Source organism: Mugil cephalus, chromosome 8, assembly GCF_022458985.1.
Source record: "Mugil cephalus isolate CIBA_MC_2020 chromosome 8, CIBA_Mcephalus_1.1, whole genome shotgun sequence".
NCBI classification, from domain to species: domain Eukaryota; kingdom Metazoa; phylum Chordata; class Actinopteri; order Mugiliformes; family Mugilidae; genus Mugil; species Mugil cephalus.
The window spans coordinates 5,867,664-5,885,447 of record NC_061777.1 but is presented as its reverse complement, the minus strand read 5'-3'; the positions used below and the strand labels follow the sequence as shown (position 1 = coordinate 5,885,447).

The 17,784-nt window shown below is 42.7% G+C and overlaps 1 protein-coding gene across 2 annotated transcripts in view; it reads right to left on the bottom strand.

Moving 5' to 3' along the window:
* Positions 1–3,917: 3,917 nt before the first annotated feature.
* rasgef1ba (RasGEF domain family, member 1Ba) overlaps positions 3,918–17,784 on the bottom strand; it is a 96,252-nt gene continuing 82,385 nt past the window's right edge. For both annotated transcript variants that reach the window (XM_047591195.1, XM_047591196.1), the window contains 9 exons: positions 17,254–17,328; positions 16,288–16,383; positions 15,886–15,988; positions 13,891–13,970; positions 12,382–12,477; positions 9,521–9,616; positions 8,906–9,029; positions 7,362–7,434; positions 3,918–5,472 (listed from right to left, as the gene is read on the bottom strand). In XM_047591195.1, the coding sequence (XP_047447151.1) occupies positions 5,448–5,472; positions 7,362–7,434; positions 8,906–9,029; positions 9,521–9,616; positions 12,382–12,477; positions 13,891–13,970; positions 15,886–15,988; positions 16,288–16,383; positions 17,254–17,328 (768 nt within the window). In that variant the 3' untranslated portion in view covers positions 3,918–5,447. The remainder of the gene's footprint in view (positions 5,473–7,361; positions 7,435–8,905; positions 9,030–9,520; positions 9,617–12,381; positions 12,478–13,890; positions 13,971–15,885; positions 15,989–16,287; positions 16,384–17,253; positions 17,329–17,784) is intronic.

Below are 17,784 nucleotides of genomic sequence, written 5' to 3'. Positions count from 1 at the left end.
ATGCCCCCTCGAGCTTCCATCATTGTCACCGATATGGACCATTACCATCCCTCTCTCTGCGGGGGCTTGGGGTCGACTGTCCGCTTCCTACGGCCCTGATCTTCACCCTATGAAACCAAGTTGTGGCGCCTTGAACTCCCTTTTTTTTGTTAGCGTTGCAAACATGTTTCTTTTTGTATGTTTTAACTGACAATAGCAGAAAAAAATGCCGCCCAAAAGTCATATTTTCATACATAGATCAGGCATAACATTATGACCACCTTCCTATTATTGAGTAGGTACTCCTTTGTGCCTACAAAACTGTTGTGAGTCATCAGAGAACGGACATGGGTCTTCTGAGGGTGTCCTGTGGTGTCTGGTAAGAGGATGTTGTTAGTGGGGGTTTTCACCAGGATTTTTTGAGTCGTTCTTAAACCGTTTTTGTGTCATTTGTGTCTCAGTGCTGTAGGGTGGGGGGGGGGGCAGGTCTGGTCTCGGTGGGTGCAACATGTCTGAGTAACATTCATAAAGTTTCCCAGTGGAACATTAAATAGTCACAAGATGGTCAATGTTATTTACTTTCTATTTACTCTCAGTGGTTATAATGTTATGCCTGGTTTGTGTAAAACATTCATATAAAAACAGTTCAGTGAAGGAAGATTGAACACTAAAGGTGCTTTAATGCAACATCGGGGTGACTGTGGTGCATGGTTCCCATTTATAACTTTTAAAACTTGTATGTTATATATTTAAAAAAAAAATAAATCGATTCAAATCCAAACCGTCCAAGTACATGGCTGGTACGGCACGGTTCAGTTACCCAGCACAACTTGTAATCCGATCACTTTCCCCTCTTGTTCTGCACGTGGTCCATTTTACTTTTGGCCGAAATTAAAGTGAGGACTCGGAGCTCCAGCCCCACACGTCCAGACATGATTAATTGGTTTTCCCAGTGTGTTTGTCTGTGATGCCGGTCTGAGCAGCCTGGCCTGCAGCACATTTCATTGACGGGGTCAGAACAGTAAATGGCAGGTGGCCAAAGCTGATTCATTTGCGGCAAAATAACAATCCAGGTCACCGACTCCCCAAACTGAACCTGAAAGGAATGTGGCAAATTATACGAGGACGTATGGGATTCTGAACGAGATGTGAATGTTCACAATAAAAGCGTTCAGCTGGCTCTGTAATCTCCGGTCGGAGGCGTCGGGCTTCTCTAAAGCTGCTCACGGGTACTTTGGCAGAACACATCCTCACCTTGGTACCAGTGAATATTTTGGCAGCGCTGTGACTCAGCTGTTAACCCCTAAAGCCTCACAGGAGGGAGGTTTGATGATGGTTTATATCACAGTATAATATCAGAGTTATTTTTAGATTTTGATGAAAAGGAAAGGTAAAGCCGTCCAGTTATTGACAGTTATTAGAGTCGGTGATGTGCAGTTTTCAAAGTGGATGGAACCATTTAAAACTTATGGTAAAATATGAAGTTCTCTCCATATCCAATAAAAGAAACAAACATCTTCCAGTAAACCATAACCCTTATTATCATGCATGATTTCAATCAATCAATCAATTGAACTTTATTTATAGAGTACTTTTCATACAAAAGATGCACACATGCAGATTTAAGAACTCTAAAGAAACATTAACCTACAGTCACAACTTTGAAGGAAACGCTGGACAGATAAAAATAACTGTATAAATTATTACATAAATATTATGCATTTATACATAAATAATTATGATTTAGTAATTACCTAAAGGGATAAAAAGCATAAATTGAAAACCATACTAAATATAATAAAATAAGTTAAAAACCAGACTATATATTTATATAAAATCCAATGAATAACCAGACAAAAAAAAAACAAACAAATAATTTAAAAAATAAATAAAATTCAGTTAAAAGTTTGACTAAAGAATATAAAATGATAAAAATAAATTAAATTCAATAAATAACCAGACTAAAAAGGATTTTAAAAAAATAATTAAAAACAATAAGTATAATTCAGTTTAAAACCAGACTAAAAAAAATATATATATAAAATGATAAAAAATAAATTAAATTCAATAAATAACCAGACTAAAAAGGATTAAATTTTTTTTTAAAACAATAAGTATAATTCAGTTAAAAACCAGACTAAAAAAATATATAAAATGATAAAATAAATAAAATTCAATAATTAACCAGACGAAAAGTTAAATAAAATTCCGTTGCAAGCGAGACTAAAAGGTTTTGCATCTGTTTTCCTTTGAATCCAGGGGAAAGTATAAATCTCTCAAGAAACAGTTAAGATTAGAGGAAGGTCAGAAGAAATAATTTACGCTGCTGCTTAAAAGTATTTGCACTCAGAAGTTCTGCATAAGAAATGACTCAAAACTTTGGCGGATGTTCACACGAGTCCTGAAAGTGACCCAGTCAAACAAATGAAACCGAGACTATTAATAATTTGCACATATCTGTGACTTTCATCAGCTGAATGTTTCTGGTAGCAGCTCATCAGTCGTCTGCTTCAGGTCCAACCACAACATTCCTACTGGATTAAGGTCAGAACTTTAACTTATCAAACTTTATTTATTATTTTTTTTTATTTCTTTTGATTCTTTTTTTCCTGTGTCATTATACACTTCTACAAACATGTGTTGTGAAGATCAGACTGTACTTTTACAGTACAGACTTTTTTTTGTGTGTTTTGTGAAAACACTCACAGACATACAATAATTTCTCATTTTCTCACATAAATAAATAAATACACCAGTATAATATTTCAGTATTTCTGCTTCCCTCGTTCGGTTGGTTTCTCTTCGTCTAAAAAAACAGCTGATGTTTTTAGTCAGTCTTATGCAGAAGAAGAAGTAAAACACTGTGAAGGGCAGCCCTGTACTTTGTGTAGTGGAAAGGTTTTTTGGTTGCAGCCCAATAACCCATTAACTCTCGTTTACTGTGATTTGCTTTAGACACCATGTTATGTTAAAATACCACATGTAACATACTTGGTGTCATATTATATTTTTACTATTATGTGATAGAAGCTTTGTTATTTTATTTTGTGAAAACAGGATAGAGTGAATAAACGGTAAAATGAAAAATTATGAGAACAAATGATCAGAAAATAAAACAAACCTGAGTAGCGCGGTGCCTGATATTAGTATTAGCAGATATTTTGAATGAGTTGTTAACTGTCATAGTAAAATATTCCTTCACAGCTGTGTATATGACACCAAACGTTTTATTACCTCACATAGTTATTTATTGATGAGTCAGAGGCGAATAGTTGCACCATCTTCACGTGGACACTAGATGGAGACAAATATCTGTTTTTGTTTTCTTCTTCCAACAGCAGCAGAAACTGTGACTCCGTTCCCGTCTTTTCTAGCTGGTTCCCTCAAATACTGATCCATATAATTGCCTGTTTTATTACGTATATATTTATGATTAACCTCCAAAATAATCCAGTAGAAGAGACTTTTGTTTCCTGTCTTATCCCAACATCTTATATTTTCTGTATATCCAACACAGACGTGTCCTTTCCAACAGGTCATTGTTTCATCAGTTTTACCATAAATTAATAGTAACATTAAAATAAACTACACTGTATTTGACTCAACACTAAGTACAAGTACATATACTTTTATTTTGACAGGTATTTCCTTCCTCTTGTGATAGTGAGAACAACATTTAGCTTAGCTTTCCTCCCTAATCTCTGTGTGATGCAGTAGACAGCTCAAAAACTAGTAAATAAACCATAAAGCTTTATTTATTTTATTGTTCCAATGATTCATGAATAAATGTAATAGTTTTTTTCTCCTTTTGCTTTTTTTATTGCCACCTTCCTACTCGCTCTGGGAGTTTCATCCAGGGTTTTAAAAGCAAATAATTAGTATCGTTATTGACGTTATATAAATAAAGTTGAATTGAATACATGACTTGAGTCACTTGATCAGTTTTAAACGTTCGTTTATTAACCTTGTCTTTTGAACACAACTAATTCATTCAGAAACGGTTCCTCTAGTCCATTGTAACAGTCCAAATACAAATGGGTAAAAACACAGGGAGGAAAAAAAAAGAAAAAAAAAGAAAAGAAACAAACATACAGCACATGTATCTATACAATAGACCACAACAGCACTCTGTGTCGAGGGAGAAGCAGTCAAGGCAAAGCAGACATCAGTCAAAACGATTTAACTTCATACTCTGAGCCAGTACCTTGAACATTAAGTGTTTCAAACAAACTCATATATATTAAAAAATAATAATTAAACCAATATCTGTGGACTACTTTTAACATGTTATGTACCTTGTACAATTTAAATAAAATAGAAAGTAAATATTGGCATCGGGAGATAATGAAGCTACACGGATTTATAAATAAAACACATTTAGGAAACTTTTTCATGATATGAAAAAATAAAAACAATGACCTTTTTTTTTTTTTTATCTCAGTTCACATTATTCGACCGCACAAGATCACTTTAGCTAAAGGACCTCCGGGGGGCAGCACAACCACACGTTTCACTACACTAGCAGGTGGAGCAGGAACAAAAGGGCAGGATGGGTATCAGCTCATCGTCTTCCTATTCCTGCTTCCTATTCACGCTCGATGCTTCAAATGCAGGTTTGAAACCAAGCACCCGACCGTCTCAGCCCACGGTTCACTCAAGGAAAAAGCTTATCAACGCTGCCATTTATTTAAAGCATACCGGGACCTCGATGCAACACAAAAGACAACCTCGCTTCTTCCTTACTCAGAACATTATAAAACTTTATACAACACAAACAAAAAAAAACAATGACATATTATTTTTTTTTTGTAAATAATGCAACCGGTGCATTTTTTTTTGGACAAAACTTAAAAAAAAAACATGGAGTGAACGGTTTGATACAAAAGGAAGGCGACATTAAAACAACTTAGACTATCTAGCTAGCTTAATGATAGACAACAGTGTTGCAGGTTAAGAAATGCTGGCTTGTGGAACCAGAGAGGGTAGCGTTTCTGTTGCGTTAGCCAACCAGCGGCTAACTTTGTAGCATCAGAGGAGAAACAAAACAAAAAAAAAAAAAAGGCTGTTCATTTATATATTAGGGCAAAATACTTCATACAGGAAAAAAGCCCCTCCTCCATTTTACTGTGGAGGTTTGTAGCGTTTTCTTTTCTTTTTTTTTTTGTTGAAAACCAACCTCAAAAGACTATAAAGTCATACAAAGAGATGAAAAAGAGCTGTCCTGAAATATACAGCACGAAGAGCAAAAAGAGGGGAAGGAAAGCAGAGCTCCATAGGAATCTGAAGCTGGTTTGAGGGTGGGTGGGAAACACACACACACACACACACACAGGAAAAAGTCCTCGCCAGCCCGAGTAGAGATTGTCGTTTCCCTTCCAACACGGGGATACTTAGATGGGGCAACAGCGTAGAGTCGACGGGGCGCGATCCGCTTGTTGGGTTTGACTTCAGAGTTTCTCTTCAGGAGTTCAGACTCTACTTAGCAGAGTGGATCTGTGGATGGAAGGAAGGAAGAGAGAAAGAGCTGTCAGCATCTGAAGATAAACAGAAAACTGCTCCACAATTCACTGAATGTTAATAACAATAATCAGTTTCATGTGGGTCTGATTTCAAAACAGCAGATTAATGGACTGTTTTTTAGCGGTGGCGCCCCCTTGTGAGGAAACTGTGAACTGCACTGTTGCTACTATATATTTTTATACAGTGTTATACAGAGACGGGGAGATGAAGTCTTGTGAAGCTTCTTCCTGATTGTACCGATAAAAGATTGGACCCCAGCAGTGACATCTAGTGGCCAGATGCAATTATAGCAGCTACGAACTTCCAAATGACTCACACATCAGTCAAGTCACTCTTAAGCATCTGTGTCAACATTTTGAAACGTCAATTGACTTTTCACTTAAAACTTGATTTAGACATAAAATATTTTTGCTGTGAAGTGAGATGACAAGTACTTCAGCATCAGTGTTTAGGAGATTTCACTGGAGGCCTCTTACAAAGGTAATATTTGTATGCACAGTGTATATATTTTAATATATTGTATATTTAATTCTGTTTTATTCCTTCTTTGTAACTCTAATTTAAAGGGCCGACTCACATATTTTTCTTTTCTTTCCAGTGTCTCCTATACAAAATATCTTGGGACAACTGTCAATATTCAATCAATTTTCTCTGCATTTCAGCAATTTACATAGATCTGCAGCGGAATCGAAGCCGCTGCAGAATTTTTATGCCTCGAGTGGATTTTCCAAAGATGCTGTGTGAGTGCAGAGAGACAGTCTGGCCTCAGAGCTCTTGGACAGAGTCTCTCTAAGTGGAGCAGCGCGTTCTGCTGACGTGGCTCGGCTGGAGCTAAGTGACAGATCGTGGCGCAGTGGAGGCGAAGCTCCTGGGGGGTGGAGGGGGTGGGGGTGGGTGGGGGTTGCAGAGATGGTTGGCAGGCGACAGCAAAAACGCGACCACGCCCACACATGAAGGGCTGAGTGGACGACGCTTGACCCAAAACCAGCTCTCACCTCTGACCCCCGCCAGCAGATCTGGTTCACACGTCAGACTGCGGCTGAGTGGGTGGGTGGGCTCATGTGTGTGTGTGTGGGGGGGGGGTCAGATATCGGCTGTAATTTTTGGTGTAGTGTTGTTTGGGTGCATCTTTTTCAGCGAGATATCTCAGGTTCGAGGTTTGGAAGCGTCGTTCATATGTTTGTGACAGAAGTAGGAGGAGGAGGAATGTGAGGAAGCAGAAGATAAACGGAGGGGACGAGGTTAAGTGGAAAAAAAAAAGATAAAGAAGAATGTGGGGAAGGAGGACGGGACATCGGGACATGTGATGAAGGATATGAACGAGGAGAAAAAGCAGACAGAGATGAGGATGAATCATGTGGAGAAGGAGGAGGAGGCGAAGTTGCGTCTCTGCGAACCGTCCTGACTCAGTTTATGTCAGCTAAGCTGAACCGGGAGGAAATCGTCCCCCGTCAGCTCTCCGGAGACGCCACAAGTTCGAGGCCAAATTGAACAAAGACGATTTTCCCCTCGTGCGTCCGCAGCGACGGGCGCGTAAACGCCCTCCGGGATGAGATCGTGTGAAAATGACTGATGTCTTTTGCGCGTGTGCGCGCAAAGTGACAGTGCGGCCCGAGAAGAGTGATGAGGCCGCGCTCTTGATGCGTTTATTGAATTGCGTGAGAGGTCGGCGTCGCCGCGGTGACCTGCATCCCTCTGGGTCTGACCGGTCAGCAGGGGAACGGGGGGGGGGACGCCGGGAGACAGGCGTGATTGAAAGACTGGAAGAACCCCGAGGGTGAATGTGTAAAGAATGAATGAAAGGCGTGTGTATATATATGTGTCTGTGTGTGTATTTAGAGGGAGGGGGGGTTAATACACACCTCAGAGACTTCCATCTGTCCTTCTCCATGTTGTTCTCAGGACCTTCGCTCTCGTACGATGCCAGATACAGCGCTGCAACGAGCAAATCAAACATCAATTCACATCCATCACTGAGACGCTGATCACACTGAGTGCAGCTCAACTTCTAATTATTTAACTTTTCCTCTCTATTTATGGAAGTTATTTTTTTTTGGTAATCTTCTCGAGGAAGATAGCGCTCACAGTCGGTTCGTCTGCAGGCTTCAGGAGTGTCAGGAGGATTTTACAGAGCTCCCTGTCTCTCTCTGATAAGGCCCAGATAGCAGCTGGAGCCAGTGACACGCGACTTTGATGTGCATTAAAGGACCAAAAACTATCTGCGCCACTCGAGGAGGAGAGGCGATAACATGTGTGTGTGTGTGTGTGTGTGTGTGTGTGTGTGTGTGTGTGTGTGTGTGTGTGGATTTGAGGTTTTTCCTGTCGTCTGTGGCCTGGTTCGTTTTTATTTTAACCGAGGACAACGATCCAGACGACATTAGGCACGTCTTTAAACGCACAGTGTTTCAATCCACAACTTTACTGATGAAAAATCTGCTGTTCTGTTCGTTCGAGGTTCAATAATAACATACGTTTGATTTAATAATTAGTGTATGTTTGTCACACCTCAGTGTTTCACATAATCAAACAAATTTAAATGCTAGATAACACAAGTGAAGGGAAAGACGATCGCTGTGTGAAAACGTGTTGTTTTCGTTGTAAATACGCACCCACAAGAAAGGGCAGAGTGAAAGGGAAATGTTGAAAGTTAACCACAAAACACGGAGGAGTGTTTACTACGTTCATGACCTTTTAATTATTTACTCAACATGTTTCACTTTGATGGTTCCTTTCCACTGTCAAAGTCTTATTAGAGGAACCTTTTAACATTAACGCCTACAACATATTAGCCAAGGTCACCGTAAAGAGAGGAAACAAAGGCTACGCAATAACCACATGGAGTCCTGCCAAGTACTTCCTCTTCTCACGGTTTATACATATTTGTAATTTCAGAATTCCATCATTTTTCCAGACTTTATTTACGGCATTTGACTAAATAGTTGTGTATCATGTAAATAAATGATGGAATTAATCTTAAATTTTCATTATTCTGAATATATATGCTGTTATGTCACCTAATAATTTAAGCTAGATCGTGTAGCTCGTACAAATAAGTTAAGATCAAACCTGGATGAATTCAGTGCACGTTGCACATGAATCATCCACCTATGATCATCTATGTAGTTACTGTGTGCTCTCTCGCAAACACTTTAGCTGTGCTGCGCCAAGCTAGCGCCTTAAAAAAATGATGGATCCTTTTACTTTTTTTTTTTAGATATTCAGAATTTTATGTTTTAGAAAACTGAACAGTGGTCACAGACTTAGAAACCTGAATATTTTACATACACTAGTTTGCATTTACCATACTTTCCCATACTTGCGTAGGAACCCTTCTTGCCAGTTTTCTGGTTCACTAGGCTAAGTGGCATCATAATCCGTCTATTTATTAATTCCTACGTAAACTCACCATCTTCTGTGAACACCGGCGCCGTCAGCAGGTACTGCAGGATCTTGCGATCCTTCTCAAACGGACACTCCACCTTCTTCCAGGTCATGAACTCGCTCACTTGTTTGGCAAGTTCCCAAAATTTCTGAAAACACAGAAACAACAGGTTAATATTCAACACGGGCAAAACACCAGGGTATAAAGTTTAAAAGGTAGGTGCTGCCCAGTGACGTAAAGCGTTGACCCAGTCAGCTATTAATAAGCGTTAATGTGTAAAAATATACAGCACAGTTTCCCAGGACAGAATGAATCCTTAAAATAGTGTCTGATTCAATAGGGCTGTGACCATCACACATGTGGAACTAGTGCGTGGACGCCGTCATTATCTCCGTTCCCTGGAAACGCAGCTGACCGTTACGCACTCCTACTTCTTCATTCTCGAACAGTCTTTTGGGGAAGTGGCGATAAATATAAATACCAAATCTGTTGTCATGTGTAGCAAACAGTGTGACGTTTTCGTGACATGAGAAGTCAGCGGCGATGGGAAAGAAAAACCAAAAAAAAAAAAAAAACAGAAAACTTGTTGAAATCTGTTGCTGAGGAAACTCCCTCTGGGGAATTTTAGATTCTGTTTACCTCAAAGTTGATGTGCCCGTTCTGCAGCCTGTTGACACAGCCCTCGTTGAGGAAGTAGAGGTCCTTTATGAGCAGGCTGAAGAAAGGAATAACAATCTGCAAGACAACAGAAAGAGAAAATGTCATTCATTTCACTGGGAATGTTTGGAGGGAGTTTCCATACGGCTCGCAGGTGTGTGCGGTTTGTAAACACCAATTCAAAAAAACGGGGATTACAACCGACAAAGAGATCCTTTCGTGTTAAAAAATAATTTCACGACACCCTTTCCAGGAAAGATTTCCATCCTTGTGTGCAGAACGTCTGCGAAATAAAACACATTTCATATAAAAAAAAGGCGCATCTCCTTTAAAAGAGACATGAATAATTAATCGCCGCCCTCGCTCGGTGATTCCGGGGTCACTGCGAGTTGACGCCCCGACGCAGATGTTGATGGGGAGGGAGGTGAGGAAGAAGCACCAGACTCCAATCAAATAATGGCTAAAGTTTCAAGCTGGTGGGATTATTATTTTTTTTTTTTTCGTTTTCTGGCAGAACACCAACCATCAGGAGACAAAGCTGGAGGGCTCACTGTGGTATTTACCCGTTGCTATGTCTGATAAAAAAGCCCAACACAGTATTTCTTGTTTTGCACTGAGGGCTGCTGCAAACTGGCACAGTGACCTGAATAAAAAAACTCCTCTCTCTCTCCCAAATCTTGAGACACTCACGATGGTGGAGCGGCCAGACGACGAGCAGACGACAGGCGCTGCATTCTTTGCGTCTTGTTTAACCAAAGTGGTTCTGACTGCATCAGAGGTTGCGTCTGCGCCGAGCGTCCGCTCTCTCGGGGTTCAGCTCCTCTTACGACTCTTGTCGCGTTGCCAGGTCGGCGAATCCATCTCATGTGTTTTAACTCAACGTAACTCGAGTGCAGCTGACAACTAGTTAACGAGGCCTCGGCGAGGTCTGAACATAATGTACGGTGAGGGGGTCCGCGGGGGCAGGATGTTGTTTACAAGGGGCCACTTCTTGGATGTGTGATTTGAAAGCTGCTGTCACGCGCGCACATGCGTCTTTAGACGCAGGGGCTGATTTAAGAGACAGAAAAGTGCACAGCAGGGGATGAAAGGAAGTCGTTTTAAGGCCAAGAACCAGAAATAAGATCTATTAGTTGGATAGTTGATGATTAAAGTGTGTATAATGTACAGTAAATGTAACATTTTCACTATTTTAATCAAAAAAATGATCAAATAAACCAATGATGAGCATATTAGCTGCAGCATAACTCTTAGCAGTCACACCGCCACATTCAATTTTATTCTTACACAATGTCTCAGAACTGTTGCTACACAACCAAACATGACATGCAACAAGTCTGTTTTAGATCAGCTGTTAAGCTCAGATGTGATTTCAAGGAAATGAATCAACATAGCAACAAGTGTCGGATCGTGTGCTTCCTACTGCGCCCACTGCCAAGAGCACACCCAACAGCAAAAAAAAAAAAAAAAAAAAAACTTTTATCGGAGAGAAGCGCAAATGTTGTCTTTGTTGATCCCCTAACAGAGTCGGCAGCACCGTGGGTGCCTGAAGGAGACCACAAACAAAAAAACACCCCTCCCTAAAAGGAGAGGTCACAAGCGGGAACATACCAGACTTCTTGGGAACTTTCCGTTTCGTGACCCCGACCTCTTGTTTCGGGAATGTTTGCATATCTTAGCTCCAGAGCACACCCCTCGCAAACCTCAGGGAGCCAGATACATATTGACGGAACAGTTTGTCTCCGCACAAGAACACACTTATACAACAATGACGTGGAGGGGCAGGGAGGGGAGGGAGGGGAGGGAGGGGGAGGCTGACCACTACTGTCTGGCAGTGGTCAAGGGCTGCGATGGGTTGGGGCGGGCGACTCAAGTAGCAGCAGAGAACGCTATGTGATCTGGCGGGTGGCCATGTTTTTCTTTCTCCTGCAGAGCGTGCCTGACGAGGAGGAAATTCGGGACCCTCCTCCAATCTTGACCCGCATATAACTCGACCTCTGGCCCCCGCTGAGCGGCGCCGTTACGCAACCTCCCTCCCCGTCCCCGTCCCCGTCGAGAGGCTGTCGATGGTGCAAACACGACGGGAACGCAGACGATAACAAGGCTCAGCGAGCGGCAGACATCAACCGCTCCGCTCTCCGAGCCCCGATGCCTCAGCGCATAAGAATGAAGGCAGCGAGACTTTACATAACAGCAATCAGCTTAAAGCGTCCCCGCTTGCATCACCGTCGCACTTTGCTCGGTCGTAGTATTTAGTCTGAAGCGCAAAAAAAAAGGTCACGGCAGCTTTTCAAGTGGTCTTTAGTGTGGAGTCGTTCATTTCATCAAAATGCATGAAATGTAAACTGAAGTCTGGAGAGCACATGTTGAAACTTTGGTGGTTTACATAAATGCTGGCTGCTGGACTCCATTAGCTGCCACTGAGAACACTTTCCGCCAAACCAGACTGTTACTTAACGGTCGATCAAAAGCGATAAAGAATGTCAACCGGACTTTCTGGAGCTTCTTGGAGATGTTTCATCTGAGAAGCTTCTGACAGACACAGGTTCAGCAGGTGTCTGGTGGCTAATGGAGATGTTTCTGATGGGCTACATCCATAGATGTTCCTACTTCAACCTAAACTCCTCCACCAAGTCCTTTAGAACTGAGAAACGTCTTCAAAGTCCAGCTGACCTACTTTATCCCTTTTTGCATGTATTACATTATATTTTCACTTTAAACGTGAAAATATAATCTTCACTCCTTGGTTCTGTTCTGCCCGGCACATTGACTTCAGATGGGGGCTGAAATGTTCAGATAATATTCAATGACTCAGCACCAACATATAACCAACACTGTCTCACCTTCTCTCTGCTGCTGTTGGCGGTGATTGATCTCTGCGTCGCTCCTCTCAGTGCTGTTCTGTAGTTGTAGAAATTGCTGGAAGGATCCATCTGGTGCTACAGAGAGAGAGATGAAGAGGTGGTTTGAGGACAAGTCCGGTCAAACATCTCTAAAGGTGGGTCAGAAGATTGTTGATTGCTGTTCAAATGTTTTAATTGTTTAATTTAAATGTAGAAAAATAATACACTATTAATCACAGTTTGCCGTGATGGTGTTTCGGTCTGTTTTGGTTTTACCAGGCTGTCGTTGTTAGTGCGATGTGGGCTTGTAGTTCATATAACAGTTGAAAATTTCAACTCGGAACTCAGGAATTCCGACTTCTGAGTACAAAAGGAACGCACCATAAGAGCCGAGCCTTATGACATGTCGCGGGGATTCAATGGAGGAGGGAGGGATCAGGAGAGACATGATGCCTCCATACAGTCACTGCAGCAAATGACGGCAGAAAGTTCACGTCGAGGCTCAGAGGGAGAAAAGCACGAGGAGGCGTGACTGACAAAGAGAACCGCCGGTAGAAGGAGACGGTGATAATCTCCAGCGAGACGTGAAGGAAACCCAAAGAACTCGGGTCTTTTGAAAACCTTTCAGGTGCTGCAGAGCGTCCCGGTCTGACTCGTCAGATCTCTTATTTCAAAGGAGCGACTGACGGCACGTTGGGCTTATTGAACATTACTCCCCGCGGTGAGCAGGGTTTTCTCAGATTCAACAAGGAGGAAAAGGAGTCGGTGTTGTGTGATTTTTAAACCTCGACAACAGCCTCACTGGCTGCTGGACTGTCTTCGTCCCCGTGGACCCGTCAATTCAACGTGTTTGGTGTCAGACTGGTTGTTTGTTCGCTGCCATCTAAGGTGTTTATCTCTTAACTTGGCTTGAAGAGCAGCTTTGTGGGGAGATTTAAATCCAGTACTTTGAAAATTAAATTATGTCAAAACCTAAACTCAACAGGCGTCCATAGAAAATTTGCACCAAAAGTTTTTTTTTCCTTCTCTTTTCTCAACAAAACTTATTCAAAAGACGACGTTTCGAGAAGGGCAGCGCGTGTTTATGAGGTAAAGTAAAAAGCTTCTGTGGCTGAACATGCCTGTTAGCTTAAACCAGAACATCAAAGAGTCACATGTTCATTTTCCCTGAACCAGCACATTTACCGTCATTGTTTTTACGCATTAATGTGAGGATCGTGAGTCACGGCAAAGCCCCGCTCTCCCACTCAGAACCATGCCTTGCAAGAAGTTTCATCTTGACCACGTTTGTCTTTGTTACACTTAATTTACTGACAGAAGAAGCTCCCCTACACGCCCGCAACACGATTAGTCATCGGGCTCTTTTACGTGTGAACGCAAAGTAGAAAAACATACGCTCAGGAGGAGATAATATAATCATTTCGTTCATTTTATCTAGAATTTTATCCATAGGTGCTGAATAAAAACTTATGCATTCTCTCTGTACTTTAACAATAAATCCGAGCTTACCTCTAAGATGTCAAACTTGGCCGTTTTGACTTTACTCCAGGTCTTCTTCAGACGAGACACCGGACTCATGTTCATCCCAGCTGCAGGACGGCCGGAGGCACAGAAGAAAAGACAATGAGAGAGCAATCACACATCCGAGGCAAACACCCAAACACGATCGCGTTACCACATGGCATTTTCCCATTCAGCCAGACGGACGCACATCCCCCTCCACCCTTCCTCCCACGGCGGTCGTCCCTTTACACCCCCCACCCTCCAGCCTCCCCCCCTTTTCTTTCTTTACGTTGTTTCTTCTGATGCAGCCGGGGCGCAGGGCCTGAGGAACAATGGCGTTAACGCGAGCCTCGTTTCCCTCTCCTGACACTCTGCTTCCCATATGGTAATCCTCTGTGTGTGTGCGTGCGTGATTGTGTGTGTGGGCACGGTGGAAGGTTCAGAGCGGGACAAAACAAACCCTGGACTACACAACAGGACTCTGATCCGGGGGACAGATGTAAAACTCGAAAAACTTGCTTCCCTTCCCAGGAGACAGTTTGGGTTTTAGAGCGCGACCGTGGTGGCATGTGACAGAGTGTGTCAGAACGTGTCTTGCCTAGAAAACGGCTCCATTTACACAAAGACCCCAGTGTGTGTGTGTGTGTGTGTGTGTGTGTGGATGTTTGTACAGACAGGTGTTAGCTGTGGCAGGAGCCCCATTGGGACAAACACTCCTCCTCCTTTTATGAGAACATTAATATAGAGGTTGATGTCTTTTCCTTTTCAGACACGATATCACAAGTTAGAAAGCGGAGACACTGACAGATTATTTCCCTTTTATTTAAAGGGTCAGTTCACCCGTTTAGTGTTGGGATAAGCATCTGCTGTTAGGGAAACAACCTCCTCCGGTCCGCTAGACTCATTTAAGTCTTATCTAATTTAATTATCTTCTCATCAGATATCTCAAAATCTGGACGTGTAGCTCTCCATGTGATCTGGCCCTTTAAATGGTGGTGTCCTGGAGATGAGATGGTGCAGAAAGATTCGCCCGAGGCGCTTTCTCTCCCCGTCCCAGGGGAGACGGACAGCTGGCACTCCCAATATTCTCTCCTCATCACCCCATCCACCCTCTTTCTCTCTACCTCTCACTCCCTCTCTGGTCAGTGCTGACCATCTGCTTGTTCAGTCCTCCTCCACTGCCTCCCCGCTCCTCCACACTCCCTCCCTCCCTCCCTCTGCACTGGACACAAAGATCTTCTGCTTTTCCACCTCCCCTCAGGCCTGGGAGGATGATCAGATAATAGACTCTCCCGGGCCATCGGTTGTCTCGGGGGCTTTACGGGTTTCCCTGCGTAGTCTTATTCCTAATATTGATTCAGACTACTTCATTTTTTATTTACGCACACTTTCTCTGGTTAGATGCAAGGCTGTCGTACACTGCACATGTAGACACAATGAAATAGAAACAGAAATGTCTTGTGCTTGTAGTAGATTACATAGATCAGTTCTTTAGATGCTAAAATACCCTCGGGGGAAACAAGGACATTTGCAACATTTAAAGAGCTACCACAGCATGTGTTATTTTTTCCAAACAGTCACGTGTCAGTCTGTCACTGACCATGGATACAACACAGTTCTCTACCCGAACTCCCACTGGAAAAACAACATGTCAAAATGAACTGAATGTCATGACAGGTTCCCGCTTTTTACTGAGCAACAAATTGCATTTACCGCACTGATCAGATTTACCACCAACTGGAACAAGAAACACTGTCCGTGCGGGAATGAGGACGGGAACAAGTGCAGAAGCCAAGTCTGAATCGGATCATTGTCAGAATGTGACATTCAATGGGGTCAATCGTGTTTTTGGCCATAAAGTATTTTAAACCGAGTCACTTAAAAGCTTCTTTAAATCTTTCTCTCCCACCTGCCTCTTTCCGAATGACTAAAGTATTTGTCTGACAGTGCGACAAAAGCATAAATCATAAGACACATTATTTCAGAGACGGGGGGACTTACATATGATGGCCATGAGGGAGTTGAAGTTGCCGATGTTGAAGCATTCCCGCGCCACGTCGATGAAGAACTCAATGACTCGGGCTCGGTGCTTCTTCTTTACTGGCTGTTAAATAAAAAGAAGAAGAAGAAATAAGTGCATTAGGCTTGAGGACTGGTCTGGTACATGTGTTTGTTGGAAATCAAGACGTTTTGTCAAAAGACTATAATGATTATCATCAGAAGCCACAATCGTATTTTCACATATCACCCTTTAGTGGCAAAACCAGGTCATTTATCAACATTTATCACATCACACTGGTTTAATGTTGTTCCAGGATGCAAAATCTAAGAATTTCTCTAATAACGGTTTGCTCCATAAAAAGTGAGGTTTGTTATTTGAGGAGAAAAACCGTTGCTACTCACCATACAGATCTCTGTAGCCACCAGATAACTGAGTCTGTTGAACCATTCCACGTAAGCCTCCAGGTTGCTGGCCTTCTTGTGGTCACTGAAGCAACTCTGCAGCAACAACAACAACAGCAACAGACTCTCAATTAGCATTTAAGTTAATTGCAAAGCAAAAACCACACAGAGCTGGAAAAAAAAAATAAAGCTGATATTTGCCTTTTTTTTTCCCTGCTCCTCCTCAGCCAATGCATCGCTGAGCATGAAAAATAAAACTCTTGGCTCGGTGGAGCCCTGAGGAGCCAATCACTCTCAGCTTCTGTCTGCTTTTACAAGCTCAATAGTGGCCAGCCTTATTCACATTATGCATGCTGATCCTTTGTACGGATTCCTCTTGATCTAATTCCACACATTCCTTTGGCCTTACGCCACTCGGCCCCATGGAGCCTTTCCTGCCACTGGACACGTCAAAATTTTAACATGCAAACACACCCTGTTTTCAAGTGGCTCGTTGGGGGTACGAGGCAAGCTAACCTGAGGCACAAAGGCAGCCTCGGCCCCCCCTCCCATCACCCCATCGCTCCCAAAAAGGGCCTGTTGCCTAGCAGCCGAACGCCAGACAACGAAAACCTGCCGCCCGAAACGCACACCCCTTCCCATTGCAAACCCTGGAAACAGTGGTTGCTAGGGGATGAGGCGCACGCATGCCCGTCTAATCCAGCCACGGGGATGATTTGAGGAAATTGTTGCTGAGGTGTGTCTGAGTGTGTGAGACGGAGAGGAGCGGATATTTGGTCTGCTGCCGCAGTCTGGAAATCACCTGCCCTCACTTTGACCCGCGCGACAGACAGCGACTCTGTTGTATAAACTTAACATCTGTCTGGAGGGGGAAACTAGGTCGGCTCGCTTACGTACGCCAGACTGAGACAAATCTGGATTACATAACTTGGTATGTGCCTCCTTATCGGCTGACGCAGACATTACCTTATCGTTGTCCAGAGGGTCTTTCTGGACGAAGGCCTGGACAAATTCTTCGGGTCCTATGTAACTCAATCTCTCCTGAAAAGGAAGAAAAAAAAGGAAAATGAGCTCCCTGAATTAGACATCTGTTTACATCTCATTAAAAACCGGAGATTTTAAATTGCTATGTCTTTTTAACAGCTGTTTCTCCTAAATTTAGAGCCAGTGGTAACGAATATGGTAGAATTCTACTATCTCTCACCTTTGAGATACATTATCAACCCCTGATTAAACCCGTTTTCTTCCAGGCGGACTGAATAGCTAACTGACAGATAATAAATGCGGAGCTGTAGTCCAACCGCGCTATTTGAAACGGAGGAGGAGCTGCGGTGTTCAGTTCGACCACCGTGCTGATTTCTAATCCATCATACATGTCAGGTCCGCACTCTGTCTCCGGCATCGAGCTGGTTATTTGTCGATGCGAGCGTGAGCCATTGGCAAGATTCCTAACGTGGTCTGACAATGATTGAAACAGAATTTTTTTACGACGCGGCG